We start from the raw sequence: 15056 nt of genomic DNA on the forward strand, positions 1-15056 counted from the left end.
CCGTCAAAGTAAAACAATAAATTCCATCCCAGTCCCTAACCTTATCAATATGGAAATGTAGATCGAGATCGGTCTGGTGGTTCAAGAGTTATTAAGTTCTACTTATTATTTTCTATCTCCCCTCTCCTAACTTCTGCCGTCAAAGTGAATAGCTAAAATCAGTCCCAGGACAGAATTGCATCTACGTAAAAAAAAAAAAAAAAAAAAAAAAAAAAAAAAAAAAGAGAGAGATCGGTCGGGCGGTTCAAAAGATTAAGTCACAAACAGTCCCTTTTCAATTTTATAATATAGACTAGCATCAATTACCCCCTTCGTTGGGTTAAATTAAGAAAAAATAGTAATATGTTCCCCTAGTCAGTCACTTTCTACTATTACTAAAGCGCTCTTTGATATTGGTAATTTTCGATGATTTTTTATATCCCCCTTCTCTCCCAATTTGCGGGACACGGCATTGGAAGTGTCACTGTTCATCTCAGCCATCACAAAATATATAGATTCGACACAAATATCCGCAAATGTCTCTGCCCCTCCCCCTCTCTTAAGTTACACCGACAAAGTGATATGACAAAAAACATCTCAGGTTCGAACTTCATCTATGTTGAAAACTTGATCGAGATTGGCCCGGAAGTTCGAGAGTCATTAAGTTTTATTTATTTTTGTGTGTTTCGTCTCCCACCCGCTCCCCTAAGTTCTAACGTCAAAGTGAAATGATAGAAAACTTCTAAGTTATAAATTTAATCGAGATTGATCTTTTGGTTCAAGAGTTATTAAGTTTTATTTATTTTTAACTCCTCTTTTCCCCTCCTCGAAGTTCTAGCGTCAAAGTGAATAGATAAGTACCATCCCAGGCCAAATCCTCATCTATGTTGAAAATTTGATCGATATCGTTCGGATGGTTTAAGAGTGATGAAGTCACAAAAATAGTCAGTTTCATTTTTATTTTTACATATGTATCCCTCTCGCCCTCCCCTATGTGGGACCGTTAAAGTTAAAAATTATCGCACGCCCGAACGTCATCTATGTTGAAAATTTGATAGAGATCGGTTGGGTGCTTCAAGAGTTATTAAGTTTTATTCATTTTCATATATCTCTCCCCTCTTCTCTCTTACCCCTAAGTTTTACCGTCAAAGTGATGTGATAAAAACTACTTCAGGTCTGAACCTCATCTATGTTGAAAACTTGATTAATATCAGTCAGATGACAGTCACTTTTACTTTTTTTTTTTTTTTTTTTTTTTTTTTACAAATATCTTTCCTCGCCCCTTCCCTTAAATTGCACCGTAAAAGTGAAATGGTGAAACCATCCCAGACCCTAACCTTATCTATGTTGAAAGTTTGATCGAGATCGGTCGGGTGGTTTAAAAGTTATTAAGTTTTATTCATTTTCATATATTTCCCCTCCTCCCCTCCCCCTACCCTAAGATCTACCGTCGAAGGGAAATGTTAAAAAAAAAAAAAAGACTTCCAAGTTCCGAACTAGGCCTATGTTCAAAATTTGATTCAAATCGGTCTGGTGGTTCAAGAGTTATTAAGTCACAAATCTAGTCACTTTTATTTTTATTTATATTGATTTTTATATGTATCTTCCCCTCATCCTTCTCCCCTACCTTGTTCCGTCAAAGTGAAATGACAAAATCCATCACAGTCCCGAACCTCATCTATGTTGAAAATTTGATCGGGATTGGTCGTTTGGTTCAAGAGTTATTAAGTTTTATTTATTTTTTCCATCTCCCCTACCTCCCCCTCAACTAAGTTCTACCGTCTAAGTGAGTAGCTAAAGACACTCCCAGCCCAGAACTGCATCTACGTCAAAAAAATTGATCGAGATCGGTCAGGCAGGTCAAGATATTAAGTCACAAACATGGTCATTTTCAATTTGATAATATAGATTCGTGACTTAAAAATATATATTATTTTATTAACAGCTGTATCTCATTTTCTGTTTTTTTACCAGGTATCATAAAATAAACGAATGAAATCCAAAGTGTGAAACTGAATAAAAACGTTTTTCACTAATTTTCCATCTGATAAAAAAAAAAAGTTTAAAACACTAGTTATAGCATACACTAGTTATAGTCTTCTGATGGACTGCTGGCAAAAGCGGATAAAGGATGATTATGTTGAGAAGGTGGACACACGCATTGCTATGTAACCTGTATGAATATGTCTGAAAAAATAAATGTGTACGAGTGTATAGTATACCTCTCATACTTCTTTCAATTTAGTAACATAATTATTTATTTAATCAGTTGTGTATTTCCACGCTACTTAATTTTAGTAGCAATGGGCCTTATGCAGAGTTGTTTTGACGTCTGATTAACACCATACTACGGGTTTGACTAAGGAATGGTTATGAAAATTGTATTCAGAGACTCTGATTAGGACGTAGTATTGGACGAAGTTAATCACATGTGACTAATTAATCTACAGCAGAGACTAATCTTTTACCCACGGTTTAGCGTGCGACACAACATTTCGTATTTCGTAATTCATGTATTTTCATTTTTACAGACTACGCATGCGCTCATCCACTTTTCCGTAGTTGCCACATTTATTTTACTCACCGATGCATTGAGGTTCTATAAGTTAATTACACCCAAATCATCATTTTAGTTGTACTCAAAGTAAACTCTGAATACCAAAAAGTGCACCTTCCTTAGTTACGAGTTAGTATGCTTACTAACTAATCTGCGACTAACCTTCCATTAACGAATTCTCTCTGAATACCGCCCAATATGTTTTACATAATAAATTAAATGAATGCATATTGGTATAAAGAAACGAAATATGCAAACATAATTCACTTTAGCGAATGGAAAACAGACATAAATGACACAAACTTCATTTTGTAGAAAGTCGTATTTATTACATACAGTGTGTTTATAAAATTATGTGATACAGACTAGTGTTACTTAGGCCTATATTTTAAATATGGTTTACATAATATACATTTATTTTGTTATAAATTTTGAAGTTCTGTGCTGATGATAATGAATGAAATGGTGAAATGGAGAAAGTGCAAGAAAACGAAAGAACCCCTCGCACACGGTCTTTGTCTAAAGAAAAGGTCACTTGGTGGGACACAGAATCGAACCAGGGATCCCACGTACCAGAGGTGAGTGCTCTACCACTGAGCCACCGCATGCTCCTAACACAATGTGATATAAAACATGTTACACTTAATTTAAATTTTTCTCTAATTCAAAATCTTCCTACACATTTTTGTTAGCCATATTGATATGGAAGTCATTTTATTATCATAACGTTGAGTAGTTCTGTATTTATATATAGATATTTTTTTCAAAGGTCTCACTGAAGTATTGTCCAGTTTATGTGTTTGGGAGATGATAATACTTCTTTCTTAAACCAAAATAATTAAATTAAATCTTTGAGTTTTTAGTCTCACAACGAAAATAAATAAAATTTGTTAACCTTATACTTTAGAATTGTATACTTGATATAATTGAAAACTATTGTAATTACATATTTAACGAAAATCGAGTAACGATAGTTTACCACACTCTAATAACCAATAAAAACCATATTCTAATAACCAATTTTTTCAAGATCTCTTATTTAAGTGACCAAATGAGTGTTGGCCAACGATTGATATGTGGTAGAACCACAATTTTACAGTGGTTTCTAATACGTTAATGATGTCCGATTTGGGGTAGTAGTTTTCAACCAACTAATTTTTACCGGAAAATCAACCAAGTTGACAAACAGTTTTCAACCTAACTACAAGAAATAAGTGTTGGTCATACGCTAAACATTGGATGGTTGAATTCTACGAAATTAGTAACCATAAATTGTAGTTAAATTAAAAGTGAAAATTCGTTGGTTAAAATCAGATGTTTTGACTATCATAAAATGCTTATGTACCGAAGTTCTTTTACGTACAAAGATCAACTCAACGACAAAGTAACATTGGGCAGACCATTTGGTTGCTTGGGTTATGTTTTTCTTCAGTTTTGTCGATTCTCCAATTTATATTGAGAACATCACTGATTATTCTATCACTTACGTACTTTTCAATTTTTTGTACATTATGTGGATAAAATATACTTAATGTTTAATTCACTTCGAGAATACTTAATTCACTTACTGTTTAATTTACCACATTGAATGTGTGTATAAGTTGATTCTGAGAAACATTAAATATAGCTAATTATGGTCACAATGTAGCCTAACTCTCTGTTTATATATAAATTTATTAAGTACATCGTGTGACTTTGTTTAGCATCATCAAGACATCAAAGATTCCACAATTGTTAAAATGCATTTTAACAACATTGTTTCAAGAATTGCCACTTTTTATGCGTAACAACTCTTGTTAAATGCAATGTATCATATTAATAGATTTATTTAAATGATAACTATGAAACTTTTGCGATATAATTTAAGCAAAAATAATTTAAATTTCAACTAGTTTTATTTTTTAAGTACAAACATATTAGTGTGCATATCGTATTTCGTTACCAAGGATGTTATAAATAGAGGATCTGCCCATACGTATCTTCATCCTATTAAATCAATGAAGCCAAAAAAACAACCGAGCATCGGTACGTCTGATTGGCTACTCTCGTTTCCGCCATCGTCTGATTGGTTACTTTCGTTTCCTCCATGATTGTTGGCTCAAAACATTGCGGTGCTATTGGGCGGAGTGGGCAGAGTAGAGATGGCGAAACTGACGTATGGCTTCAAGATTTTGTTGTAAGGGCAGATTCTCTGTTTTATAAGATCCTTGTTCGTTACTGCTTTGCAAATATATGCATATATCACGAAGAGAAAGACACATAATTATAAAACAATGACATGCATTTATGTTTGCATATGAGATTCTAAGCATTTCAAGCCTCATTTTTTAATAAGATGAAAATAATGACTATGACAAACTAATGTGAAAAATTACAATCAATTATTATCAATGGTATACAAGAGACTACAAATCTTGTTCATTTAAAATCTTTGCTACAACAAAATCAGTTCTCTCCACTTATTTAGTTATTAGCGAGCATCCCTTTCATGCACGGAGTCTCAGGTTCCATTCCTGGTGGAAAGATATTGAAATTTGAAAGCATTATTGATTCCCACTTTAAGCAGTAAATCTATCTCTCATGTACCCTTACTGCTGAAAAGGAATACCAAATTCCAACCAATCAACGACAAAACTAGCGTATATTGTTCTAAGTTATTGTATACGATTATGGATTTCGGACAGCTTACTTAAATGATTATGATCAATGATGATATGAATAAATAGAAGAATACTGTAAATCAGTGGCACTGGAGTAGGTAGTCAGGATAAACAGTTGATTCTTCTTTCTATTTTGGGCAGGAAACTATATGTTTTCCTGCTTCTCTTGCGGAGAAAGCAAAATGAATATCTAATGAAAAAATATCTAATATGAATATGTAAAGATGAAATTCATTACTGGCAATAAAATTATAGTTGAGATCCATAAAAAGATAATGGTAAACTTCTCGCGCTTCAAAATTTTCCCTGTAGCTGCTAATTACAAGTCAGAATGAGAGAATAACTACTTAATTTTGATATCTTGATATTATTCATTGTGTCATTGTTTAACAACTGGCTTAATAACAGCAACCAAGTCACCTACACCAACATTTCCAGTATTATGAACAATCCTAAGTATCTCTCCTTCTACAGGAGAAGTGATTGCCATCTCCATTTTCATGGCTTCCACAGTTATTATTACCTGCTCCTTATGTACTCGATCACCTACTTGAACCAAAGTTTTCCAACATCGACCACTGACATCAGAATAAATAAACACCGCGTTTTCGGGAAATTGCAATTCTGTTTCTACTTTCTTACATTCGTGGGGGAGTTTATTTGAACTTAAACTCCGAATGAGCTTAAAGAGTTTCTTTTTCCTTTCGATTTGACGTGAAGTGTATTCTTGAATTGAGATATTATTCGTAGACAGCCATTTTGAATAGTCTCCATAATCAAAAACTGTCTCCTCAATGTCAATCACATATTTACCATGATCCACTTGTTCACAGTATACTTCCAATTGTTTCTCTGTAACTGGGAAATACTGGATTTGATCAAATGGTGACAACAACCATGGCCTATCCTGTTGTCCGAGTGTGAATTTGTCCCAGATAGGAATGGTTCTACCAATAAGTTGATATCCTCCAGGGGAATCCATGGTGTAGATGCACATATACATACCACCAATACCGACCGTTCCTGTAGGAGTGTACGATCTCGATGGATTATATTTAGACCCAAGAAGTCGATGTCGAGGATCAAGAGGAACTGCGCAGGGAGCTCCCAAGAAAACATCACCTAAACCTAGTACAAGAAATCGAGCTGAGTACATTATATTCCGAATTTCATTCCGATCATCGAAACCATTAACATCTGTCAGGAAGTCCACATTATTGGGAAGCCATGGAGCTATTGATCGAATTGTTTCCTTGTAGCGTTTTACAGCATCCAAAGTTTTCTTATCTTCGAATACCATTGGAAGAGTGATAATTCGAGATTTGATTTTCCAGTTTTTCTCTAAATGCAGTTGTCTTTCATACTCGATTAAAATGTTTAACAAGTCAATCTGAGAAATTATGTTTGTGTCAAACTCAACCAACACTGAGATTACACCAGGCGACATTTCAACAATACCTTTTGTATCATTGCTATTAATCAACTTTATCAGTTGGTAAACTCGGTAAGTCAAACTAAAGTCCAAACTTTTTTCGCCATACTCTACTAAAATATATCTGTCCCCAGCCTGGCGGTACTCGATTTTTGGGATATCGTCTGTTGCTTCATGACAATATAAAATGGGATCCATATTGATGGAATTTTTGTGTTTTGCGGCTATTGTAGCAATGTCAAAAGAGTTTTCGTTTATCAAACATTCAATTGCACGATCTTGTTGCTTTCGAAGTTCAACAGCATCGTCAAATGTAATAGGAATGAATTTTATAAGATCTCCCGATTTCAGTTGCCCGATTTTCCACATTTCAGCTTCAACAACTACAGCAATGCACACAAATCCACCTAAACTGGGCCCGTCGCATGTTACAATTACTGGTTCGTCTCCAGTAAAGTTTACTGCTCCCATAGAATATACATAATCGTGAACATTTGATGGATGCAATCCTGCCTCACCTCCATCTTTCCGCGCCCATTCCAGTATTGGTCCAGAAAGACGAACACCTAGACGATTTAAATTGTAGTGCACTTTCCATTCACTGTTGTAAAAGCGTATAATACTGTCATGGGTAAATATGTCTGGAGCTCCGTGTGGACCAACTGTAACTCCGATTTCCCATCTTACTGAATCTTTTATTTTTAGTTCCTTGTCGGCAGAAGAATTCTTCTTTAACATTGTAGGAATAAGAGAAGGATGTATTGATGTAGGAGGTATAATTGGTTGCGGAATATTACAAGATGAGCTGCTATGGTTAGGAATGAACAAAATATCTCCAAATTTAAGCATTCGGCCATTAAATCCGCCAAATTTTCCTAATGTAAATGTCGATCGAGAACCCAAGTATTCTGGTACATCGATTCCACCGCGAACAGCAAGATATGAACGACAGCCTGTATAGAGTTTACTTATAGTTAACGTCTGACCTCTTTTGACATCTACAGGTTGCCAAAGATTAACAATATCGCCATCCAGTGTTACAGTACAAGAACCACCAGTTATTGCAATAACGGTGTCGCAGTGAAAGAGAATACTAGGACCAACAAGAGTAATCTCTAAAGCAGGAGTTTTAGAATGGTTACCAACTATACGATTAGCGAGTCGAAATGAATAAGCATCCATAGGGCCTGATGGTGGAACTCCAATGTGCCACAACTTAAGACGACCAGGGTAATCTTGAACAGTAGTGTGATTCCCAGGATTAGTTATTTCAAAAGCCGTAGGTGAATAAGGGAACGAATCCAATGTTTTGGTTGAATAATTGGCTTCTTGAAATATTTTAGAGTTTACGATAGCGCGAAGATAATCAATATTTGTCATAACCCCGTGCACAACACTTTCGTTCAAAGCACGACTCAGCTTTTCTACTGCATCTTGTCTATCATTGCCGTGAACTATAATTTTTGCAATCATTGAATCGTATTTGGAAGATATTTGAGTGCCTTTTGAAACCCACGTATCGACTCGAGCGTTTTGGGGAAAGCTGAGATCAGTGATCTGTCCAGGGCATGGTGTAAAATCCTTTATTGGGTTTTCGCAATATACTCGAGCTTCAATTGAAACGCCTTTTCCAATATATGATTCTTTCAACTGATGAAAGTAATTTGGTCTATCGGCTGCTATAAACAACATCAATTTAACAAGATCCATGCCTGTCACACTCTCTGTTACAGGGTGTTCAACTTGCAACCTAGTATTCATTTCAAGAAAATAGAACTCATCCCGTTTCTCATCATAAATAAATTCAACTGTCCCTGCGTTTTTGTAATTTGTATATTTTACCAAACGCTCAGCTGCCTCCATCATACTTGATCTGATCTTAGGAGAAATGTTAGGAGCAGGTGTTTCCTCAATTATCTTTTGATTGCGACGTTGAAGAGAACAATCTCTCTCACCAAAAGAAATGGCATTACCTTTGCCATCACCAAATATTTGCACTTCGATATGTCGTGCGTTCTCAACATAACGTTCAAGAAATACTCCGGAATCATTGAAGTATTCTTTTCCTAAACGTTTTACGGTTTCGAATGCTTTTGATAAATCATCATCATTATGTACACATTGTAAACCAATTCCTCCTCCACCTGCTGTGGACTTAATCATGATAGGGTAACCGATTGTTTTTGCAGCTTCAAGGCAATCATCAAGTGTTTCGAGTAAATCACTGCCAGGAATAACAGGAACTCCAGAATTTTTGGCAATTTTTCTAGCACTATGCTTAAGGCCTAGTTTGCGCATACTTTCTGCAGAGGGCCCAACGAAAATAATACCTTCTTCTTCACAAGCTTCTGCAAAATCAGCATTTTCAGACAAAAATCCATAACCTGGAATGATGGCTTGGGCTCTAGTATTTTTAGCAGCGTTTAATATTTTTGGGATCGATAAATACGTTTCTGCTGCAGATTCACCTTCAAGATATATAGCTTCGTTGGCATCTGTTACATGTTGAGCGTGACGATCAGTTTCGGAATATACAGCAATCGATTTAATTCCAAGATTTTTAAGAGTCTTAATGATGCGTACAGCAATCTCACCTCGGTTTGCTACAAGAACTCTCTCAAATGGCCTGCGAGGTATGTCTAAAGTTTCTATGATATAAGATTGCCAACCCCTATTGGTTATGTCAGTTGAATATTTGTACTGACTTTCTTGTCCGATAAAACCATAGGCTCGTTCGAACCCTGACAGTAGTATAGTTCCTATTGCTAAGGGAGATATCATTGACATTAAAGTACCAAAATTTTCTGAAGGAACGTCCCAAACTTCAACTTCTATGGACTCTCCCTTGACATTGGAATCAGCCGATGTTACATGATGGAGAAACGCCCTTACAGGATGGCGATTTTGAAGTACGTAAAGACGGTAACATGGAGAAGTTTTTGTCTTTTGCCTGAACGTGGCACCAACACGTTGCAAATCACCATTCAAAGTCATACCAGAAAGGTAATTTCCTACAACTGCAAGCGGTATTGTTTTACGTTTCATTAAAATATTTGCATTCAGGTTATCCCCTTCACCTACTTCGATTTGTAAAGCTCCCAGTTTACGAAAAGGACCAACGGAAGAAAGAAACTTTTGAGCAACATCTAAGAGAGCAAAATCATTAAACTTCTTCGAAATGAGAGTGATGCCTGTTGGCAGGCCGTCTTCACGGAAACCTGAAGGGACAGCTAAAGCAGAGAAATCTGCAAGGTTAACAAAATTAGTGTAAGTTCCCTGACGTGAATTGACTACTATTGGCTCTGCTTCGACATCTTCGAATGTAGGATTAAGGGGACAAGTAGGTACTATTAGACCATCATACTGACCATACTTTTTGTCAATGAGTCTTAATAAATCCTGGCGAACATACTCATATTTAAAAAAGTCTGCAGCAGAAAACTTTTCAGCTTTCTTGATAATAGAATAAACTGAAGGATCTATGTCCTTATCACGACTAATAAACTCACGGATAGCAGCGTATCTTTCAGCAACCCAAGGCCCTTCATATAAAAGGTTAGCAAGCTCATACAAAAGTGAGAAATCAGTTGAAATAATATTTATTCCAACTTCTCGGAAACGGTTGAGAGCTTTCTGATACACTATTGCGTTTAATTCGTCTCCAAACCACAATGGTGAGTCTGGAACTGCAAAGGAAGGATATCTACCAAATGAAGACAAAGGGTTTGACGGAAAAGGTCGTGACAAGCTATCTGCTTCATCGTACTTAGCAATGATGTTGAAAATAGTCTGTGCATCACGCAGGTTTAATGAAAGTATGGAAACGCAATCCAGTGTTCTGCAAGCAGGGACAACTCCTTTGGTAGAAACAAGACCACGAGTGGGTTTAAGACCAATCACATTGTTTAGAGCAGCAGGAACACGGCCTGAACCAGCGGTGTCTGTACCCAACGAGAAAGGAACAAGACCTCTGGATACGACCGAGGCAGAACCAGAACTAGAACCACCAGAGACATGTTTGGGAGAGAACGAACATGGTGTTTTACCATATGGAGAGCGAGTACCAACCAATCCGGTTGCAAATTGATCAAGGTTTGTTTTTCCAACGACAATAGCACCAGCTCTACGTAATAGGGATACAACCGTTGCATCATCTGAAGGATTGTAGAGAAACGCCGGGCACGCTGCTGTTGTAGGGAATCCTGCAACATCGATATTGTCCTTAACGGCGAATGGCACTCCGTATAAAGGAAGTTCCTGAAATAAGAGAGCAAAAGATGAAAATGAGAAGAAAAGCATTTATAACTACCAATTTAGTAAATGAATGTGAGAGACTTGAAAATGGCAATTATTAATCGGATGAATGTATGCTCAAATGGGTTAATATTGTAAAATGTGACAATGTGTTTTTAACAACACGGTGTTTATGATACGTACAAGATATTCGAGATTTCCATTCATGTACTTCAATCCAGTTGATTTTCTTTTATTAGCGCATCTTTAAAATTAAGGTTGCATTATGTTAGCTGTTTGCATTACATTAGCTGGATCTTTACAACTATGATGATCAACATACTCTTCCGTAATCCATTATTTACATAAATGATTCATTCAAAATGTAAACATGAGTTAAGCATTAGAAATTTTCGAAACGGCATCAACATGAAGTTGCCGAGGTTTTACATTGTCTATGACTATATTTTTGCATTAACAATAGTATAATTCTTTGGAAACTGTATTAAGTTCTTGTGTTTGTATCCAGTTCTTCGGAAATTTCAGAAAAAAGGAGGTTATTTATTAAGTTCTACACTTAAAAACAAGAGTGTAAAAACACCAATACAACTTTTGAAAACAAAATCAATGGCTATTGAAAAAGATGTTTAAAAATTTAGTTTCTATAATTAGCGTTCAAAAAGAAACGAGCCGGAGGCCGAGGAACAGAAACTCTTACCTTTAAGTTAGAAGTATTGGCCCTGGCTGTTCAGGCACTTGTTCCACTGTGACACAAGGCGGTGAATGACTGTCTCGTAGAATTCCATGGGTTGCGTTGCAAACTAGTTCCGAATATACTGCTGGACACTGTCGTCCGAGGTGAATCGTTTGCCCCTCAGAGCCTTTTTAAGGGGACCAAAAATGACGTAATCGCAAGGAGAGAGGTCTGGACTGTATGGAGAGTGACCGAGAACCTCTCACTTTAATTTTTGTACGACTGCCCTGACTGTGATTGCCGTACGAGGACGGGCATTGTCATGGAGCAAAATGACCCCACGAGCGAGCTTGCCTGGTCGTTTCGATTTGATCGCTTGGCGAAGGTTGGTCAATGTTTCCGCGTAACCTGGGCATTCACTGTTGTCCCTGGGCATTCACGTCAGTATAATCTTTTCTGCACTTGTGTGGATGGCTTTGAATTTGTGTATGTGTGTGTGTGTGTGTGTGTGTGTGTGTTGTTGTTGTTGTTGTTGATTTTTTAGTTTAGCGTCCCTTTCAGCAGCGAGGCTATATGAGACGTAGACCTACTGATTAACGTGGAATCCGAACCACATGAGCTCCCGCCGGGAATCGAACCCGGGTCTCCCACGCCAAAGGCGCGTACGCTAACCACTTAGCCACGAAGGAGCTCTATGTGTGTGTGTGTGTATGTGTGTGTGGTGACCGTGGGTACTTCCACTGGAAGTTTTGTTGTTTCGATTCTGGTCCGAAGTGTTGACACTAGACTCATCTCCAGCCACCACTTGTGCCAGGAACTCATTCCCTTCCCTGGCATAGCGCTGCAGATGATCAAGACAGTGGGCCATTCGACATGCTTCTTGTTGTGGTTGAAGACTGTGGGTTACCCATTGCGCGCACATTTTGCGCCAGTTCAATCTTTCCGTCACGGTGTTGTGCACACTTCCAACTCTCAAGTTGACCTCGGCGGTTACGGCTTTTACTGTAACTCTATGGTCCTGTGTAACAAGTGCATCAATCAGCTGGACGATGTCATCGGTAATGCGGCGCGGTGTTCCAGACCGAGCATCATCGGCTAACGACACCCGTCCCTACCGCTTGTGACACTCTTGAACCCTTGCAAGGGACGTGCAGTGTTGCACTGCTCACAACACGACTGACCGCGCTGGACGATTGAAGTCTGCGTCTGCTGGCTTTATAAGTTACGAGACTTGCACACGTGATCCCCTAGCGGCGAGTTGTGAACTTCCGCGCTCTTGTCGGAACGGCTATTTGTTACACACGCATCAATATTACCATTCTATCACCGGTGTGCATATTACAGCCTTCGGCTCGTTTCTTTTTGAATGCTCATTATACCTTGTTAGTTTCATATTATCATAAAACAGTTCTCTCTTTAGTTTTGTTCTTTTTTTGTTTTAGTAGTCCGTTTATTCCATAAAATTCCACCCTTCATTTATGTTCTTTTATTTCTGGAATATCTTAACTTTTCATTATTTCTGGATTCATTATTTCTTCCTTGTGACATAAATGTGAACTTTACTTTGTAACAAGAACACCAAAAATTTGAGGAAAGCATACAACGCTGTTACACTGTTTCTGAAATTTAAAATTATGTAAATTTGATTCACTTATCCGAATAAGATCAAATTCTAATCAACGACGCAAAATTGCAACGTAAACTGATTTTCAGTATTTTATTCAGTCGAAACGTGCTATTGATTACTATTTAAAAATCTATACAATTTTATGCAGAGTAAGTATAAAAATAATTTTGTTTAAAGGATTTAGTATTTTCAATTATACAGTATAGCATAAACATTATAAAATACGAAGGGAAGTCCGAAAATAAGTTTCTCCTCTCGTTTTTCCCAAGGAAAGCGAACAACAACGGGGAAACAAGACAGTGTGTGCACGCGCAACACACCCAGACACAAGCGGGTATCGTTCGCCCGCGATCCTACAGATGGCGCCTGAGCAAAGCGGAAAGAAATCTCTCAGTTTGACTCTGGTAGCTTCGGAGAGAAGGTGCGTTTTGAAGTCGTGTTTAAAGGAGGAAGTGCGAGCAGATGTCTGCTATGAATAAGCACGTGGCGTATCGGAAGCAGAAATCCATAACCGCCTCGTGGAAGTCTATGGGTCTGATGTGGAGTTCGAACAAATGGTATGGATATGGTGTCGCCAATTCAGTGAGGGGCGGCAGCAAGAGTTGGAAACACCGAGACCGAGACCATGCACAGCCACTACAGACGAAAATGTCAGGATGGTGGATGACATAATTAAGGAGAAAGCGTATCGCCATCGATAAAGTATCGGAGGAACTTGAAATCGGAGATGCGCAAGGTCACAGATCATACACGACTAGCTTGGCTACCGGAAAGTGTCAGCACTATAGGTGCCTCTACAACTGACCTCGAACCACATGAAACATGGATGGGGGTCACCCTGGATAATCTTGTGTGTTACCATCGTGATGGCAATGACTTTCTGTTCCGGACTGTGACGGGGAATGAAACGTGGGTCCACCACTTCACGCCCGCATCGAAAGCCTCATCGATGGAATGGGAACATCCGTCATCCCCTGTCCGCAAGAAGTACAAAACAAAGTCCTCTGCAGGGAAAGTGCTAGTCACAGTATTTTGGGACGTATAAGAAGTATTGTTGCTGACATTTCTGGAAGTTGGAACCATCACTGCTGCGTGGTATTGTCACACACTGTCGAAAGTGAAGGAGGCGATTCGGAACAAGCGGCCTGGTCTTCTCACATCTGGTGTTCTGTTGTTGGATGACAATGCGAAGCCACACTCAGCGATGGCTACGCAAAACCATTTAGCAACTATTGGATGGGAGCTTCTTGCTATCTGCCATACAGTTCTAATCTGGCACCCAGTGACTTCCATCTGTTTCCGGTTTTGAAGAAGACTATCGGCAGCAGGCGCCTTGGAAGCAATGCTGAAATCACAGAAGCTGTTCGTCGTTTCTTCCGTATACAGACCCTTGAATTTTTCCTGGAAGGGTTTTTGAAGCTTATAGATTGGTATGACAAAGGTCTCAATGTATGTGGTACTTATGTGGAAAAATAAAGGTATGTCTGATCATTAATGTCATATGGTATTTTTGGTCTTTTATTTATCTCCATCTCCGTCCACAGTCACCTGACGAAACTTATTTTCGGACTCCCATTCGTATTTTTCAAGATATACAAGAGGAATATTTCATTTCCCGGGAAGGCATATTTAACATGTTTTATTAAATGTATTTAAAAAAAACTATATCCATTTTCAAATTTATAATAATCAATGCACAAAATGCTTTTATAAAAAAAAGTAATAATCATTAATTAATTACATTGAGTGTTGTACTTAAACGCAAAAGGTAGCATCAAATTGTAACAAAAAGTAAAATAAACTTTGATTATAAAATAAAAGCAGAATATTTTTAATTTTAGTGCCAATAGCGGATAAAAATGCGGATATTCGTA

At 37.7% G+C, this 15056-nt stretch overlaps 1 protein-coding gene across 2 annotated transcripts in view; it reads right to left on the reverse strand.

Annotated features, from left to right (window-relative positions):
• Positions 1-2843: 2843 nt before the first annotated feature.
• Positions 2844-15056, reverse strand: part of LOC145680444 (uncharacterized) — a 36511-nt gene continuing 24298 nt past the window's right edge. For both annotated transcript variants that reach the window (XM_081750984.1, XM_081750985.1), the window contains exon 3: positions 2844-10885. In XM_081750984.1, coding sequence (XP_081607110.1) covers positions 5576-10885 — 5310 coding nt within the window. In that variant the 3' untranslated portion in view covers positions 2844-5575. The remainder of the gene's footprint in view (positions 10886-15056) is intronic.

The sequence above is a fragment of the Thermobia domestica genome, chromosome 3 (genome assembly GCF_964235325.1).
Source record: "Thermobia domestica chromosome 3, izTheDome1.hap1.1, whole genome shotgun sequence".
Classification (NCBI taxonomy): domain Eukaryota; kingdom Metazoa; phylum Arthropoda; class Insecta; order Zygentoma; family Lepismatidae; genus Thermobia; species Thermobia domestica.